The sequence below is a fragment of the Lepus europaeus genome, chromosome 10 (assembly GCF_033115175.1).
Source record: "Lepus europaeus isolate LE1 chromosome 10, mLepTim1.pri, whole genome shotgun sequence".
Classification (NCBI taxonomy): Eukaryota; Metazoa; Chordata; class Mammalia; order Lagomorpha; family Leporidae; genus Lepus; species Lepus europaeus.
In genome coordinates this window covers 102,235,304-102,254,582 of record NC_084836.1, presented here as the reverse complement: position 1 = coordinate 102,254,582, position 19,279 = coordinate 102,235,304, and the positions used below count along the sequence as shown (strand labels likewise).

General features: G+C 48.3%; 1 protein-coding gene across 1 annotated transcript in view; it reads left to right on the top strand.

Annotated features, from left to right (window-relative positions):
- PIGU (phosphatidylinositol glycan anchor biosynthesis class U) overlaps positions 1–19,279 on the top strand; it is a 120,026-nt gene that overhangs the window by 94,006 nt on the left and 6,741 nt on the right. The window contains exons 8-11 of the mRNA XM_062204063.1: positions 939–1,093; positions 3,315–3,458; positions 5,120–5,244; positions 11,582–11,724. Of these exons, the coding sequence (XP_062060047.1) occupies positions 939–1,093; positions 3,315–3,458; positions 5,120–5,244; positions 11,582–11,724 (567 nt within the window). The remainder of the gene's footprint in view (positions 1–938; positions 1,094–3,314; positions 3,459–5,119; positions 5,245–11,581; positions 11,725–19,279) is intronic.

The following is a 19,279-nucleotide window of genomic DNA, read 5'->3' as shown; positions in this document are numbered from 1 at the left end:
GGTTCACCCTCCAATGGCCGCCACGGTAGGCGCGCTGCTGCCGGTGCACCGCGCTGTTCTGATGGCAGGAGCCAGGTACTTCTCCTGGTCTCCCATGGGATGCAGGGCCCAAGCACTTGGGCCATCCTCCACTGCACTCCCTGGCCACAGCAGAGAGCTGGCCTGGAAGAGGAGCAACTGGGACAGGATCGGTGCCCCGACCGGGACTAGAACCCGGTGTGCCGGCGCCGCAAGGCGGAGGATTAGCCTGTTAAGCCACGGCGCCGGCTCCATCCACTGCTTTTTCAGGTACATTAGCAGAGAGCTGGATCAGAAACAGAGCAAGTTCTAAATTTTAATGTTATATAGCCAAATGCATGCTATCCAGAGTAAACAGATACTAAGATTTTTGCCATGCAGTTTCATATTTGTATTTGTCATATTTAAAAAATGTAGATGAAGTCATATAGATACCTGTAGATATATCTGTGAAGGATACATAGCATTTGTTGAATATAATCTCAAAATAGTATATAAATGTTTATATGGCTTATTCAGCAACTTTCTATTATAACTTCATAGTTTTTAGGTCTATCCATGTTGGTATCTGTACTGTTTATTTAACCAGCTAAGTAGTGTATCATTATGCCATTATGCCATAATTTATTTGTCTCCCTTTTGAAGACTTTTTTTGATACTCTAAACAGTGGTGCAATGAATATGTTTCATTTTTTTCTCATGCAACATGTTCTCAGGATACATACACAGAAATGGTGTTACCAAGTCTGAGGTCAGAGGATGCTCCTTTTTTAAACATTTATATCCTTTTTATTTATTGAAAGACCATGGCAAAATTGTTAGCCTGTGCATCATGGCATGGTTTTGCAGGAAAGATCTTTAGGTTTAAACTGATAATACCTTCAGTGTCCCTAAATGTATCATTTTGCCTTCTCTCCTAGCGCCAGTACACACCTGTGAACGTGAAGAGCAAGGCCTTCTGGATCTTCTTGTGGGAGTATGCCATGATGTATGTGGGAAGCCTAGTGGTAATCGTTTGCCTCTCCTTCTTCCTTCTCAGCTCCTGGGATTTCATTCCCGCAGTCTACGGCTTCATGTAAGTTATGACCTCATTAGAAACTGTGGACACTAATTTGGTTTTCATAGCTCCAGCTGGAATCAGAGACACAGTAACCACAAGGAACATGTATAACCATGGACTTGAAACTCCGAGGTACATCGGAATCAGCCACAGGACTTGATAAAACCCAGACTGCTAGACCTGCCTCAGAGGTTCTGACTAAGTAGGTCTAGAGTAGGGACCAAGAATTTTCATTTCTGAAGTTTTCAGGTGCTGTTGATCCTGCTGGTCCAGAGAACTCAGTTTAAGGACCACTGTCAGTGCACACCGTTGATCAGAGGGATTAAGGAGCCCTCTTGAGGAACATTCAAACCAACTGCCAATCTCTGATTGGGAGATATATTCCTGTACTGCAAGGGGGTCCTGACAGTTCTTTTTAAGATTTATTTATTTTATGTGAAAGGCAAAGTTACAGAGAGGCAGAGAGACAGAGAGACAGAGAGAGGGAGGACTCCCATCTGCTGCTTCACTCCCCAGTTGGCCACAATAGCCAGAGCTGCGCCGATCTGAAGCCAGGAGCCAGGAGTAGCTTCTGGGTCTCCCACGTGGGTGCAGGGGCCCAAGGACTTGGGCCATCTTCTACTGCTTTCCTAGGCCACAGCAGAGAGCTGGATCAGAAGTGGAGCAGCTGGGACTGAAAATAGCATCCATGTGGGATGCCAGCACTGCAGGCGGTGGCTTTACCCACTACCCACAGCACCGGCCCCGGTCCTGACAGTTTTAACGTGAAGCCTCCTGCAGTATGTCATCCTTTAGATAAAATCCAAATGGGTTTGCAGAGCTACAGGCTTACCTGAGTGTATATTCATGAATTTCACAAACGTTTCCATGTGCCACTCTGTGGAGACTGAGGAGCTGGGCACTGCCCAAGCCTTAAGCTCACAGCCATGGTGTCAGACATTTAAACCTGTCAGAGGAAGGAAGGGTTCTGGGGTGGCAAAATCCCCATTTGGGATTCCATGCTGCCGACGTGTGTTAGATACTGGCTGAGCATGGCAATGAGTCACTTGCAGTTCTCTGCGCTGTGCCTTGGGTGGGAATTTGTGATGCCTGGTGAAGAGCTTTTCCTGGCTTTCTGCTGGGCCCCCACATTCTGTCCTTGACCTCATTTCACAGCCAGAGGCAAAGACCTACCCGGAGTAGAAGCCTTGGTCAGGGAAATCTGTGAGCCGTGGCATGTCTCTCCCTCTCCATGCCCCAGTCATTTTCCTTTTAAATTGTGAATTGAGACCAATTTAAACTCCGTGTTTTTAAAAGAGTCAAAATTTTAGCAGTCTTTGGTTTAACATAAGTTTCCCAGTTACACCCTAACTTTTCAAAAGGGGTCTGGAGACCCTGTGAATCCTGGCCAGAACCTGCCAGGGTGTCCTGGAGTCCCAGAAATCTCACTGCAGCAGCCTCAGGCACTCAGTCCTCTGGTTCCTGCTGTGGGGAGGTACATGAGATCTTTGAACTTGTTCTTCTAGGCAGGTCTTGAAATACTCAAGAGTGTTAACTTAAAACCCCATTCCTCCTTTGTTACAGTACTGGATATCTCCTGATTTAAAACTGTTCAGCAATAGAGGGGAACTGGTCTCTTATTTCTCAGGTGAATTCCTGCTTCATTTTAGATTTGTTTGGCTTAGCTAATATTTGTTATGTTATCATTCCCTGCCTTGTGTGTTTATTAATTACCTTCATCCGGGGAACCTGGAGAGCCCTTCACAGCCTGCTCTCTGTAAAGAGAAAGTCGTCCTTGGCTGCCCAGCAGTTAAAGTCTTCAGGAGAAAACATGACAAAACAGACCCTTTAGGGGCCAGCACTGTGGCATAGTGGGAAAAGCCGCCGCCTGCAGCACCGGCATCCCATATGAGTGCAGGTTCGACTCCCAGCTGCTTCACTTCCGATCCAGCTCTCTGCTATGGCCTGGGAAAGCAGTGGAGGATGGCCCAAGTGTTTGGGCCCCTGCACCCGCGTGGGAGACCCAGAAGAAGCGCCTGGCTTTGGATCAGTGCAGCTCTGGCCATTGTGGCCATTTGGGGAGTGCAGCAGCGGACAGAAGACCTCTCTCTCTCTCTACCTCTCTACCTCTCTACCTCTGCCTCTCTGTAACTCTGCCTTTCAAATATAAAATAAATAAATCTTTAAAATAAAAAAAACAGACCCTTTATAACTTTGCTCTCTTTTTTTCTCTCCCTTTTTTTTTTCTTAATTCCAGACTTTCTGTTCCAGATCTCACCCCAAACATTGGTCTGTTCTGGTACTTCTTTGCAGAGATGTTTGAGCACTTCAGCCTCTTCTTTGTGTGTGTGTTTCAGATCAACGTTTTCTTCTACACCATCCCCTTAGCCATCAAACTAAAGTAAGTGGTGGGACCGGCTGCTGCTTATTTGTGGACCCTGAACCTCCTGTGACCTTACAGCTGCCCTTTAAACCCTGCTGTCAGGTGTTCTGCACTTTAGCTCAAGAGCTCCTGCCTTCAACCACCTTGGGGTGCCTGTGGCCAGAGCCAGCAGTGGGGAGTCCTAGGCAGTGCAGGCTGCAGGCAGGGTGATTTGCAGCCCTGGAATTTCCCCCTGGCCTCACTCTGAGGTGCTGAAACCCACTCACTGTTTTGGACAAGAGCAGGGGTTGTATTGATCTCTGTCTCCCCTGCCCTACCCCAGAGAGTCAGAGAGTACCCTGTCTTCCTCATGTTTGTCCAGATTGCCACTATCTCCATCACATTTTTTTTTAAGTGGATCTGATTGGATGTCCTCTGTCAGCAGCCCAATGTCAGTTCATCCAAGGGACTCAAGAGTTCTGTTTAATCTTCTGGTTTCCCTAAAAAGGAGATTCTCTGTGGAGCTTGCTTCTTCAATGAGAGACCTAACACATGTTGAGTCTGCCCTGCCCCAGCCTCATTCTCTCTCTCTGAAAAGTGATTACACCTAACCCACAGCCTTAGAGAGGTGGAAGCATTTCCCCAGAGCCGTACAGCTAGTAAGCAGTGGAGCTGGAAGTCAGCCCTGGTTTGTCTGGCTCCGTTCTGAATCCCTGCTCATCCCCCTGTGCCTCACCATGCTCCTGAGAGCCAGCACTTCTGTAGCATCCAGAAGTGGTTCCATTATTGTAGCCTCAGAGAAGCTTCATCTTTGAAAACCTTTATAAGCTGAGCACCCAAGCACTGTGTTCAGGTGACACTGAGGACGTGGTCTGGCCTCTTCCTGTTAGCTTCCCTTTAGTGCTTGATCAGCTCTCAGAGGAGTACTGAGACTGAGCTCATTAACCACGCCCACCTGGTCCCTCCCTGGCACTGGAAGCATGTTAAGCACTCAAGAGAGCAGTGTGGGTGGTAGCCAGGGGCTCGGCTACCATGCCACTGCTTACGAGCTCAGCCGGCTCAGGACCTTAGTTTGCACCTCTGTGAGGTGTGGTGAAGCATTACCTGCTTAGAGGAGGCTGGGATACTGTGAAGTTCATGTGAGGTGATGCAGAAGAGGGTGGCAGTAGATGGTAGCCATTGCTATGACTTATGACTGGTTTAAAACCATAGTTTAAGATCATGATAATTCCAGTTCCAGTCCTAAATGCTGAAAATCTCTGTGTAGCCCTCAGTTTTTTTTGGGTACTCAGGGCCAGCAGACTCCACTGGCCATATTATCCAAAGGAAAAGCATTGGCTAGGAGGCCCTTCCTGCTCTGGGCCCAGTTGTCATAGGGGCCTCAGGCAAGGGAGGCTTTCTAATTACCCCAGCAAGCTATCATTTAAGTCCCCTCATAAAAAAGGCTGACTTCATTTGTTTTCTTCCTCATAGCTGGGGGGGGGGGGGGTGTTGATGGGAAATATCACTTGGGACTGTTTCTCTGGAGTTTACAGAGCTGGCCCTTCTCACTGCCTCTGGCCTGGCCTATGCCTTCTGTGTAGCAGAGCCAGACCCTGCCTGGTCCAATGGGGTGTATTTTTGGTTCAAGGAGTGGGGGTCAAGAGTGTCTGGAGTAGGTCTGGTTGCTGACCTCTGTCTGTCTACCCCCCACACCCTAGGGAGCACCCCATCTTCTTCATGTTCATCCAGATTGCTATCATCGCCATCTTTAAGTCCTACCCGACTGTGGGGGATGTAGCCCTCTACATGGCCTTCTTCCCTGTGTGGAACCATCTCTACAGATGTGAGTACCCCTGCATTTCCCCACCAGTGGCAGACTTGTGCCAGCCTGGCCCCTGAATGAAACAGCCAGAGAAAAGTGGACCTCATCGACATTTCCTGGGCATTGGCTGTGTTGATAGTGCCAGGGGAGGGGCAGAGGCATGAGGCACAGCATCTTTCCCCCAGGACCAGTGATGATAATAAAAAATAACTGCTACTTACTGAACATTTGCTGTGTAACTGGCCACTGTGACTCAAAGAATGTTACATCCATTAGCTATTTTATCTTTACACCAGCCTTTGACGTAAGTATCCTCATGGGAAATTGGAGGTGCAAAAAGGTAGACACCTGCTCAAGACTGGTAAGTGGAAGAGCTGAGATTGGAATGCAGATCTGTGAGCTTCTACCTCATGCAGTCTGGGCTTTCTGGGATGATGGAACTGACACTTACCTGTGTAGTTCAACAGAGTAGCCATTAGTGTGACTGAGAAACTGAATTTTAAATTTAAATTTAAGGGGCCGTGTGTGTCTTAACTTCCATATTGGATAGCGCAACTGTAGACCCTGCTGCACCAAGGGTTCCTGGAAGACAGATGGACAGCACTAGATTTCCTGCCTTTGTGAAGCCCCTCTCGCTCTCCCCGTCCCTCCTCAGGAGGTGTCTCAGTGCTGACCTTTCTGTGCCCCCACAACTCCCCCTGCTTCCATCAGTGGACCCTTAGTCCTCTGTGATGGTTCTTTTCAGTGTTTTGGGGTTCTCCTAAGGTCAGCTTATATAATGACTCCTCACCTCTGTGTCCCCAGCACCCAGGATCGAACCTGAGACACAAAATTCAGCAGATGTTTGGGGCAGGGGTTTTTAATGTTTTTAAACATTAACATCAGCGTCCAGCACCGCCTGATTGTCCACCATAGAACAGGGAGGGGAGCTGTTATCTTTCCTTGCCGGCTGTGGGTGCAGAGTAGGCGTTGAGAGTGAACTCAGAGGGTTCAGACTTTAAGAGGAAGTCAGTCTTTGTTGTTGTTTTGGGGTTGTCTGGGTGTCAACCAGGAAGTGAAACTGGCCAGCTGCCAACAAAAAACTTGCCTGTAGCAGGCAGCCTCTGAGTGCAGGTAAACAGCCCAGTGGGCAGACCAAGCGTGCTGCTGCCGCAGGTGACAGCTTGGTGGGACAGGGACTAGTCTGGCCTGATTGGGAGCAGGAAGCAATGTCTTCTGCCTGTGACATCTGCATTGCCCAGACAAGAATCACCCAGTCCAGTGAGCTCAGAGTCAACTTTGTGCCCACTGGCAGAGTGACTAGGCCACCAAATCATATAGATGTGCCCAAGTTTGTGACAGGGTGGGTCTTGGGGGACATTGCTCTCTTTTCCCAAAACTGGAATGTTTATTTCTTGGCTGTCAATCCCACACGGGCATTCTCCCTCAGTTAGTATCTTTGATTCTGGACTGTGGAACACGGTCTACAGACTGACGGGTCTGAATCCTAGCTTTCCTATTTCTTGCTGCATGCTCACAGGCAAATCATTTAACCTTTCTGAGCCTTTGATTTTTTTCATCTGTTAAATGAAGAGAGTGTCGTTAATGGGCGTTTTAAATTTGAGAAAGAATTAGGAAAATAGCACAGCAGTTATCATCAGTAGTAATAATTCAGCAAGCTTCCTGCATAATCCCATGATCAAAGTTTTAGGCTTGGTAGCCAAAGTAATTTGAATAAACATATTTTTCAAAACTTGAAATAAGCTATTTTATGCCCTCTGGCGTCATGAGGCACAAAGAAGAAGGATGGAGTTTCCAGACCTGGGTGATGTAGTGGATGTCCCTGCAGGCTGTGGGGCAGGCAGTCTTCAGGCTCAGCACGTCGGGTAGCAGGGCATCTGCACGCTTAGAGTACCTGCTTGGGGCTTGACAAGGTGATTATTACACTCAGCCAGAAGTATCTTCAGCCCTGATCTGTGGGACATCTGTGGAGACTTTGAGAAATTTGTAAGCCTAGAATGAATTTGTTTAATGTGGGTAGGAATTCAGTTTAAACACTAGTTGTCAGTGCTATTAGCTGCTTCCATATTTACCTTTCTGTTTTCCTGTTCTGGTCAGTAAGGTGGAAGAGAGACATGACCCTGCCCTGAGCGTAGGCCCAAGACGCTGGACTCTCTGGAGCTTGGTGCCAGGATGAGTCACCCAGACACACAATTGTGGTGTTAGGGAGCAGCCTGCTGGTAGAGCCAATGCCAGCCAGCCTACAGCTATCTAGCTGAAAGAGCAGCCATCAAAGTGCTCTCTGTGTGGTGTTTTGTTTTTATTAACTATTATTTAGATAAAAGAAAATTGCTGAAAATGCAAATTACAGATGAAGGCTAATAGTTTAGTAAATTCACATTACCTGGCATTTAATTTAAGAAGGGAACATCTTTGGCTAACACTGTGGCGCAGTGGGTTAAGCCACAGCCTGTAATGTAGCCATCCCATATGGGTACCAGTTCAAGTCCTGGCTGCTCTACTTCTGATCCAGCTCCCTGCTACTGTGCTTTGTAAAGCAGCGGAGGATGGCCCAAGTGCTTGGGTCCCTGCACCCACGTGGGAGACCTGGAAGCAGCTCCTGGATTCAGCCTGGCCCAGCCCTGGTCGTTGTAGCCATTTCGGGTTGAACCAGCAGATAGAAGATCTCTCTCTGTGTCTCTCCCTATATGTTTCTCTCTGTCTGTCTCTGTCTCTTTCTTTCTCTGTCTGTCTGTCTCTCTCTCTCTCTCTAACTCTGCCCTTCAAGTAAATAAATAAATTTTAAGGGAAAAAAAGAGAGAAAGAAAGAAACATCACTATGACCTTTGGGAATCCCAGAATGTCTTCTGTGCTCCTCCTGGTGGGTCTCAATTTTTCAAGCAAAATTTTATTTCTGAATGCTTGAGGCTCAGAGAGGGAAAGTGACTTGCTGGAAGTGTGGGATAAGCTACCCAGCGACTGTGGGAAGGACCTGATTTCATCTGGGCTAGCAAGTCTGATGAAGGGTAAATGCTTTCGTCTCACTGGGCCCTGGTCATCTCTGACGCCTCCTGGTGCCTGGAACAAGCTGTACTGTGCCCTGGGTCCCCAGCTCCATCTGCCCTGGCATCCAGCCTTCATCTGCTGGCCTCTCAGCCAGCTAGAGAGAGCAGCAGCTCCCTATTCCTGCAAAGGTCACCACAGGCCAGAAGCCAACTGGATGTTGCTGACGATTCCTCTGAGCACATGGGAATGTATCTCTGCAGCCCAGAAGCTGTATGTGAGCCTCCCCCATCTCTGTACTCGTCTCCTTCCTTCACCCTGTCCCTGTCCCCCCGTCTGAAATCTCCACAGAGCACAGAGCCGCCTCGACTATCAGGCCACCAGAGTTTTAGTTTAGGAATAGTATATATTTTCAGCAAAATAATTTCTAGAGGATCAGAAGGAACCACAGAGAAATGTAAATAATGATGATAGAGTGAAGGAGTAACAAACAAATTTGTTCTCCTTGTAACATTGTTTAATACAAAAATAGGGGCTGGCGCTGTGGTGTAGCAGGTAAAGTCGCTGCCTGCAGTGCTGGCATCCGATATGGACACCCGTTTGAATCCTGGCTGCTCTACTTCCAATCCAGTTCTCTGCTCTGGCCTGAGAAAGCAGTGGAAGATAGGGCCCCGGCACCTGCGTGGGAGACCTGGAAGAAGTTCCAAGCTTCTGGCTTGTTGCAGCTGTCATGGCCATCTGGGGAGTGGACTGGCAGATGGAAGACTTCTCTCTCTCTCTCCCTGCCTCTGCCTCTCTATAACTCTGCCTTTCAAATGAATGAATCTTTAGAAAAATAATCATAATAATAGCAATAACTGTAATAACAACAATACTTCTCGGGGCCGGTGCCGTGGCACAGTAGGTTAATCCTCTGCCTGCGGCGCCGGCATCCTATATGGGCACCAGTTCTAGTCATGGCTGCCCTTCTTCCAATCCAGCTCTCTGCTATGGCCTGGGAAAGCAGTAGAAGATGGCCCAAGTCCTTGGGCCCCTGCACCCACGTGGGAGACCGGGAAGAAGCTCCTGGATACTGGATTTGGATTGGCACAGCTCTGGCCGTAACAGCAATCTGGGAAGTGAACCAACGGAAGGAAGACCTTTCTCTCTGTCTTTCCCTCTCACTGCCTGTAACTCCACCTCTCAAATAAATAAAATCTTTAAAAAAAAATACTTCTGGCCAGCGCCGTGGCTTAACAGGCTAATCCTCCGCCTTGCGGCGCCGGCACACCGGGTTCTAGTCCCAGTTGGGGTGCCGGATTCTATCCCGGTTGCCCCTCTTCCAGGCCAGCTCTCTGCTGTGGCCCGGGAAGGCAGTGGAGGATGGCCCAAGTGCTTGGGCCCTGCACCCGCATGGGAGACCAGGAGAAGCACCTGGCTCCTGGCTTTGGATCAGCACAATGCGCCAGCAGCGGCCATTGGAGGGTAAACCAATGGCAAAAGGAAGACCTTTCTCTCTGTCTCTCTCTCTCACTATCCACTCTGCCTGTAAAAAAAAAAAAAAAAAAAAAAAAAAAACCTTCTCATGGGTCCGGCATTGTGGCATAGCGGGTAAAGCTGCCGCCTGCAATGCTGGCATCCCACGTGAGTACCGGTACATGAATACCCAGCAGCTCCACTTCCAAGCCAGCTCCCAGCTAATGGCCTGGGAAAGCAGCAGAAGATGGCCCAAGTGTTTGTTTCCCTGCCACCCATGTGGGAGACCCGGATAGAGTTCCAGGCTGTGGCTCCAGCTTACCTCAGTCCCGGTTGTTGGGGCCATTTGGGGAGTGAACCTACGGGTGGAAGATTCTCTCTCTCTCTCTCTCTCTCTCTCTCTCTCTCTCTCTGTAACTGACTTTCAAATAAAGTAATTAAAAATATAATAAATAAAAGTTTGTAGAAAATGGTGCAAAATGTTTGAAATCTGTAGTTTTTCTTTTTTTTAAGATTTTTTAAAATTTATTTATTCGAAAGTCAGAGTTACACAGAGAGAAGAGAGGCAGAGAGAGGACGGGCTTCCATCTGATGGTTCACTCCCCAATTGGCCCCAGTGGCCGGAGCTGTGCTGATCCAAAGCCAGGAGCCAGGAGCCAGGAGCCAGGAGCTTCTTCCGGGTCTCCCACGTGGGTGCAGGGGCCCAAGGACTTGGGCCATCTTCTGCTTTCCCAGGCCATAGCAGAGAGCTGGATGGGAAGAGAAGCAGCCAGGACTAGAACCAGCACCCATATCGGATGCCGGTGCTTCAGGCCAGGGCGTTAACCCTCTGTGCCACAGCGCCAGCCCCCAAAATCTGTAGTTTTTCATAACATACATTTACATTAAGTTTTTCTTGTTTTTTTTTTTTGTTTTGTTTTTTCTTTTCAACTTTTATTTAATAAATATAAAATTCCAAAGTGCAACTTTTGAAGTATAGCAGCTTTTCCCCCCATAACCTCCCTCCCACCCGCAACCATCCCATCTCCCACTCTGAAAATCCATTTTATTCAGAATTTTTTGCACCAAAATAAACTTACCTTTTAATTATATTTTCCACAAACTTGTTGGAGTACCTTTATATATATGTGCCTGTCACACATCGCTTACTCCACATAACACTGCTGTTAAATACGCATTTTAGAGATGAGGAAGCTGAGTCCTAGAGAAACTTGCTAGTAAGTGACGAGCAGGACTTCTCACCACAGTCTCTCTGAGGCCAAGTCCGCGCCCTGCCAGCATGCTGCCTGCCCATCCAAACTCCACCTGCTGTCTGGGCCACTCCTGGGCCTCAGGAAGCACTACCACCTCTGGGAACACAACAGTGGTGTCAGAGGGGAGAGTGTCAAAAAGATTTTCAAATCATCATCTAGGGAAGAGAGGGACATTTGAAGAACAAGACGGGGACCTGAAACACTCATTGAGGAGGACGGGACTGTGGCACCATGGGACTCAGCTCCGTGATTCGTGCTGCACTTCCCACTCAGGATCCAGCATGGCCAGATCGCCCTGCTTGGGGAAAGGGAAGAGTTGCTCTTGGACACTCTCGGATTTTGGGGAGGGAGGCAGTACCTTCCTGAAGTGCCCTGTTTGCTGTGACCAGAGACACTCGGGGCATTGCCAACCATAGCAGATCTTGGGCCAACCCAGCCCACAGTTAGAGGAAAGAATCCAAATCCAGGCGTTCCCACTGGCTGTGCGCATGGGGAACCACTGACTCAGGGGTCTGAGATTTGTCTCCTGGCCCTGTGGTGCCTCTGGGGAGCTCTGCCTCTGAGGTGCACACAGCTTTCCTCGGGCCCCTTTTAACTGCAGGGCCATCTCAGCAAGGAAAGGATGCTCCAGAGAGCACTGGGCTAACTGTGACCGTCTGTCTTTGCAGTCCTGCGAAACATCTTTGTCCTCACCTGCATCATTATCGTCTGCTCCCTGCTCTTCCCTGTCCTGTGGCACCTGTGGATTTATGCAGGAAGTGCCAACTCAAACTTCTTTTATGCCATCACACTGACCTTCAATGTTGGGCAGGTAAGAGTTGAGGGCTGCATGGGGTTAGGGATTCCTTTTGCAGCCTTGGGTATCCACACCAGGCCCTTGTTCTGTGTCCTAGTGCTTTGCATGAAGAGGGACTGTCCTACCCTTCCACCCCCCACTGTCTCAAATCCCTGCCAAGGATTACAGTCCAGACCACGCTCCAGGTTACAGTGTACAAGCTCATAGTCTGGTAGAGAGAAGAGGGAGTTAAGAACACTGAAGCTGAATCTGGCAAGCACACGTTGAGCACCGTGCAGAGCCCCACCTCCCTGTTTTACAAATGGAGACAGAGGCTGTCTTGCCCCAGGTCATTGAAGGAGCCAGGAACCAAAATCAATTACGGTTTGATTTCTGAGGCTGTGTCTGTGATGGTACCTGGGGTGCATAGTAGCCTTGGAGAGTACTAGGAATGAGACAGGGAGAGCAGGGCCAGGAGGAACAGAAGCTTCCAGACTCTGATAACAGGCGCAAAGCAGGAAGCCGAGAAGTGCTCTGGTCTGTTAGGAGGGTCGAGTGTCAGTGGTGGGCTGGGAGTAGTGGAGAGGAGGCCGTGAAGGTCACAGACCAAGGAGTGGCCAGCACGGAGTGTGGCCCTGCCTCTGACCTGGGAAACCTGAGCCTCCGATCCACAGAGCAGGGATCACAAGCATCAAGATCCCCAGGGGAGCTTGTTAAACACAGGGAGTCCTTGTTATATGTTTAAAACCCTTTACACTCACAGTTGTGATTGTTACAACTGCATGGCTCTGATTGTTTTTTTAAAAATGGAGATTCTCTGATCCCACTGCCAGAATGTCAATTCAGTTTGGAAAACGAGGTCAGGAATTTGTGTTTTAGCAAGTTTTCTCCGAGGTTCTGGGCAGAGGATCTAGTAAACCCCCCGTGGCATCATCCACCCTCCTCCGCAGTTCTCTCATTCACTGTGCTGCCCTCTTCCAGGTCAGACTCCGTCACTGTCTTCGAGGCCTTGGGAAAATCAGTTGTACCATGTGCCGTTTCACGTGCCGTGGGCACAGCCAGGCCCTCCCCAGTGTAATGCACAGGATGGGAAGCAGGCTCACTGGAAAGGCCAGGAGGCAGTGAATAGTCCCCGAGGAGCTTCTTGCCTCCAAAGTTAGCTGCTGGGAATGAAGAAGAGAGTTCAGGCTTTGTCAGTGAGTGATGGGACTGGTATTTCCTGCATGGACGTTTCTGGAGAATTAATGTCCAGTCCAACCATTCGTCTTGGTGTGTGAACAATAAAAAGAGACGTGGATGTTGGGAGCCACTGTTGCCTGGGTGGCAGTTACTGACGGTGCATGTGCCGTGTCCTGCCTACGTCCATGCAGGCAGACATCTTCAGGATCCAACTTCAATCTGAAGGAATTTAAATGTTTATCCTGGCTCTACTGTCTTGCTGGAATCCCCTTACTTTTCCTTACGTCACAGGGATAACTGGCATGTGAGGGACCTGGGCCAGCTCTTGGCAAGTTCCCTGAAATAGTCTGTGGCCTGTTGTCTTGAGTCTCAAGTTTGAGTCATGAAATAAAATTGCAGTGACTCTGAAATATCTACACAACTTGGCAGATAAGAGCCTTCTCCCCTGTGGCTGCCTCTGTGTGGAGGGGTCTCATAAATGGAACTTTGGAAAAAGAGGGCTTGGCATTGGGCGTGGGAACCAAAGGCAGGTGTATCAGGTGTGTTAGTTAGCTGAGTTACACAGGAAAACCAGATGAACTCTTAGCATTTTCTCGTCTCTTCTTAAAAATGTCTTTGTGGGAGCCACAACCACTTATGATGCTGTTTCCCATATTGGAGCACTGGTTCGAGTCCCAGCTCCTCTGCTTCCAATGCAGCTCCCTGCTAATGTGCCCGGGAAAGCAGCGGAGGATGGCCCAAGTTCTTGGGCCTGCCTCCCGTGTAGGAGAACCAGTTGTAGTTCCTGGCATCTGGCTTCAGCCTAGCCCAGCCCTGGCTGTTGCAGCCATTTAATGAGTGAACCAGTAGATGGAAGATTCGTATTCTTTCTTCCTGCCCACTTCCTCTCAAGCTCTGCCTTTCAAATAAATGTTTTTGGCTTTTTTTTTTTACCTTAAAAAACCTTTGTAAAGTATATTTTAAAAAAACTTTATTTACTTGAGAGGTCAAGAGAGACAGAGCTCCTATCCTCTGGTCCACTCCTTAAATTGCCCCCAATGGTCAGGGCTGGACTGGGCCAAAGCCAGGAGCTGTGAACTCAATGTAGGTCTCTCACATGGGTAACAGAGCCAATTACTTGAGTAATTATCCGCTGCCTCCCAGGATCTGCATTGGCAGGAGGCTGGAGACTGGAGCCAGAGCCAGGACTTGAACCGAAGCAACTCTAGTGTGGGGTGTGGGTATTTTAACCACTAGGCCAAATGCCTCCCCTGGGAAAATGTGTTTCTAATCACACAAGTAATACATGAATTCATTATCATTGGGGGAAAGAACAAACAAGATAGAATATGAAATAAAAAATAAAGCTCCGTCGGAGCCTCCATCCTCTCTCTGCCCCGTGTTCACTAAGGTTTGTGTCTTTGCAGACTTTCTCTGTGATTTACAGACAGCTGGAAGTGGAGAGCTTTTCAGTTCAGATATGTAATGGCATCCTACTCTAACTACTGTTCTTTGACTTGCTGGATTTGGGATTTTTTGTTTGTTTTTATATTTTTATTCATTTATTTCTATTTTGAATTTTTTTAATTAGTTTTAAACATTAAATATGGTTTATAGATATAATTCTAAGAACATGTGGTATTCCCTTCCTCCCACCCTCCCCCTTTCTCCCTCTCACCCTTTCTTTTTTTAGTTTTTGAGATAACGTACTTTAAGTTTAAATACAGTAAAAAGGCTTAATAATTCACCAAATAAGAAGTTTAACACGTAAAAAGCAAAAAGACTGTAGTTAGTGGGAATATACAGTGGCTATAAACAATAACTGAATGGGAAATGACCATTTCATCCATAAATAATAAATTTTAAAGTAATCACAGATCATTAAAACTATACTAGTAGTATAACATTTTTTACCATTAGTTTGACAAAGGTAAAAAAAAGTTTCAAAAAACTATATTTGCAACAATACTGATACAGGGCTTTCTTTTTTAGTTCCCACATATAAGGGAGAACATGCAGTATTTATCTTTCTGTGTCTGGCTTATTTCACTCAACGGTTGCGTCCATTTTGCTGCAAATGGTAGAATTTCTTTTTTTTTTCCTGAATAATATTTCATTGTGTATATATACCACATTTTCTTTATCCATTCATCTGATGATGGACACAATGGTTGATTTAATATTTTGGCTATTGTGAGCAGTGATGCAGGTATTGCTTTGATACAAAGTGTTCACGTCTTTCGGGTACATACCCAGTAGAGGGATTGACGGATCAGTGTGGCATGACTTGCTGTTTTTTAATGGTGCTATGGCAGCCCATGGTTGGGGCATACCATGTATTTAGCTAGGGAAACCTTGTCAATGAGCATTGAGCTTACTCCTGGTTAAAGAAGAGCTTTGCACATCCCTCCACGTACTTGTGCACACATGTGAGTGTTTTTCAGAATAGATTCCAGGCTGTGAGATTTACTGGTTTGGAGTGCATATGTGTTCTATGTCTTTGGGAGATATTGTCAAAGATCCCAGTCCCCAGGTCTCCCAGCAAGAGTTGTCCAGTGACCCTTAAGCTGGCACGTTGTTCAGACATCTGGCACACTTGTGTCATTGACCTCCTTGGGCCTGAGCTCGGTGAGTCACAGATAGCTCTGTTGGGTCAAATGCTTCTCAGGGCTGCTGGCTTTGGGCCATTTGCTAAAGCAGTATGTCAGATGGTGACACTTCTCCCCAAGGCCCAGCTTCTGCTTCCCTGTGACTCGCAGTCAGTGCGTTCACTGAGGTGTGTGGCATTCAGGGACATGTCTTCAGTTCCACAAGCTGCTCTTCTGAGCACTTCCAGCTGGGAAGGTGCCTCCTGGTCACCTGCCTCATTCTTCCCTCCCTGGGTAGAGCAGATCAGAGCTGTCCTGGAATCAGCTGAGTGCAGATTTCAGCCATGTGTCCAGAACCCAGACCATCATTGCCAAATCAAGAGCCAAATGTGGAGAACATCTTGGGCTTAGATTGTTTTCCAGGTCTTGCTCTGTTGATCGGTGTCATGCCCTGACACGGAGCAGATTATATATAGGGTCTGAGTTACACCAGCTGATAAGCCAGACACCAAGTCCCCTCCCTTCCCCTGGTAGTCATTAAGTATTTTTCAGCATGTGGCACAGATCATTTGCTAATTAGGATTGTGCCTCAGCATTGGTAACAGGAAATGACAACATACAGCATCCATGGATATGAGAGGGAGGAGGAGTCATTGAGATCTGTTGATTATGCGATGTCTTCCCTCACTTCTCACTGTGTAACCTGCAGCAAGTGATTTAATTTCTTGGTGTTATAATTTCCCAGTCTCAAAAACCAGGATGATAATCTCCTCTTCCCAGGACATGGGAGGGGTTGGATATTACCTGAGGCTCAACATTGCCTTTATCTTGTGTCGGCCTGGGAAGCGGCAGAGGCAGCGAGACACTGAGGCGAAGTCCTGGAGAAACATTCAGCCGCATAAACCATGGGGAGAGGAGCAAACTCCCCTCCTCCTTCGTTCTTCTCTTTTTTTTTTAAACCCTTTTCTTTTGTGGGTCCGTGATCAGTAGAAGCAAAACCAAGAAGCAAAAACCAAAGATTACATGTAAACATAAAGGAGTTTGTTTAAGTGTAGCTTTTTTAAAAGAATAAGATAAAATGTTCCATTCACTGTAATTCAATTTAAAAACAAGGAAAATTATCATTGATAAGAGCTCATTTTTAAAGGGAGTTTACCAAGGGCCAGCCCTGTGTGGTCCCTTTAATCTTCTGGATCATGTGTTTGGATTTCTGGACGTTTCCCTAGTCATCTGCATATGCTCTTAGAAAAGTTTTATGTGTGTGTGTGTATGTGGTGTGTATTATTGGTACAGTGATGAAAGTGACTTTTCAATAAGACATCTTGATGATCTCTCCATGCTCATGTATGACAGAGGAGCCTCCTTGTTGTTTAAGTCCTGCATATGGGATCCACCACACTTGGTGCAACTGCTCCCCTTATTACATCCCTGTAGGTGATTTTTCTTAGAAGGAATTCATTTAATCTCCTTAATGAGCCTTTGAGGGCGGCACTGTTCATGTCTCTTGACACAAATAAGGAAGCTGAGGCTTAGAAGGGCGTCACAAAGCTAGTAAAAGGGTCTGTTTATTCAGTCTTGTTTATTGCATCATCTTCGTAGGCCCTGGGTTCCATCAGGGCAGGCCCCGCAGCTGTGTCCTGTCAGCATCAAGAATATCTAGTGATTATCGATGACTTAATGCAAAGAGCTGGGCTCTGAATCCAGGTCTTATGACCAGTGGTTAACACAGTTCCGTAGGCCTAACCTTCCAATTCCTGTCTATCTCCATCAGACCTGGGCCTGTGAAAGGTCCTCTGGGATTAAGACCCCTTCCTCAGGGCGGGATGGGAGAGGGCAGGGCCGTGGGAGGGAGGGAGGTTGGGGGGGGGGGGAGCCACAACAATACAAAAGTTGCACTTTGTAAATTCACATTTATTAAATAAAAAAAGACCCCTTCCTCTCTTACCCAAGTGGTAATTCTGAGAACCCCGCTCAGATGCTCTGTGTAAGAAGCGGACTCCTCACCTGCCAAGCAGGGTCTGCAACTTCAGGAACAAGCAAAGAGGGGCCAGGCTCCTCCCTGCCTGGCACACCCTGCACATGCAGGGCAGGCCTGGCCATTTTGCTCTATCTCCAGGAGACGGGCACAGCCCTCCAGCCCTACTCAGGACTCGCTGATTGATTCCCATAGGAATGAAACCCATTCCCGTCTCCTGCCTTGCCTCTCAGTTGGCCTGCTGTCATTCTGGGGAACGGGACCAGTGAGGAAATGTTTGGGGACATGCAGGGTGGGTCATCCATGGCTGGGTGGTATGTAGCCTCCATTTGTGTTTGGGTACAAGATCCCAGGTCTGTGTATGGGAAGGTCTGTGCCTCTGGACATTTGTTGCCTGTGGCCTTGCCCTCATCGGCTGGTTGTGCGTGTTTATTTTGCTGTCCTCAACTGGTGGCAGTTTGTCAAGGTCTTAGTTCATTCCTTTGTCTCTCCAGTGGTCAGCATCCCAAGTCTGTCTCAGGCTCTTCTGCCAGCAGCCAGAGTGACTAGAAAAGCCCAGGCTGGATACAGCAGGCCAGGCCAGCAGGAAGGCCAGGCCAGCAGGAAGGCCAGCCTCACAGCAGCGCACAGCAGTTCCTGCCTGTCCAGCTCCCTGGCCTGCAGGAAGTCCTGTAACTCCTGGAGAGTTTATTTACAAATATTAATTTGCATCTGCCATGTGCCAAGAACTCTGCTGGGGTGAATGAGACATATTCCTGCTTCCAAGGAGTCCGTGGTCTGTGAGAGAAAACGGAATGGAAATGGGACCGGGCAGCATGACAGTGCTCATCTGTGAAGGGGTCAGGATGGCACGGAGCACGCAGAGCTCCGTGGCGTCCTGAGGGAAGCATGGATCTTACCAAGTTCTAAAGAGATTGGGAGGTGGGGGAGGACAGAAAGAGGGGAGAGTAGAGAGAGGGAAGGAGAGGGAGAGAAGTGCCGTGTGCAGCCAGTCGTTCTGTAGGACTGGCTGGAGCACTTGGTAAGGAGTGAGGCCGTTTCAGGACAGCACTGTGGAGCCACACGGCCCACGGGCCCTGCTGTGCTGAGGTCCAGGCTGAGCCTGTGGCTTTAAGCTGAGTACAAATCTTGGCAGATTGCTGCTCTGAAAACCTTGCTCTGCCAAGACGGGAGGAGGCGAGGGGGCTGAGCCCAGAATCCAGGGCTCAGGGAGGAGACTGGAAATCTGGAGGGAGGTGAGGGAGCCTCAATGTCTTCAACGTGGGAGGGCGGTTCTAAGGACTCGATACGGACTTTGGTGGGGAAAGCTGTAGTGCGATGTCAGGATGAGCATTTGCCCTGGCAGGTAGGACTCCTGCATCCCATATCCAAGTACAGAGGTTCCGCTTCCTGCTCTAGCTCTGACTGCAGCTTCCTGCCAGTACAGACCCGGAAGGCAGCAAGTGATAGCTCAAGTAGTCGGGTTCCTGCCGCCTGCATGAAAACCTGGATTGATTCCCCAGCTTCCAACGTAGGCCCTGGCCCAGCCCCTTTGCTTTATAGGCATTTGGGAAGTAAGCCAATGGGTGGAAATACATTCTGTTTCTCTCTTTCCACCTTTTCCACCCCCTTACCAGAGGATGAGAGAGTCCAGCTACCCCCACCCCTTGGTTCCTAACCAGATAACACGAGATCTTGATTCCAGCTGGGAAGAGGGAGCTGTTGGTAAAAAGAAGAACGCCAGGTGGATAGCCATTGCTTTTGTCCCCCCAGCTTCAGGTTTATCTTGTGACCCTGCAGCCCCCAAGGGTGAGGTCCAGTATTTTCACTACTTTAGAGCTGGAGGCTGGAGCGCTGTCTCCTGCATTCAGGCTGGGGTTGGCAGCTTGTG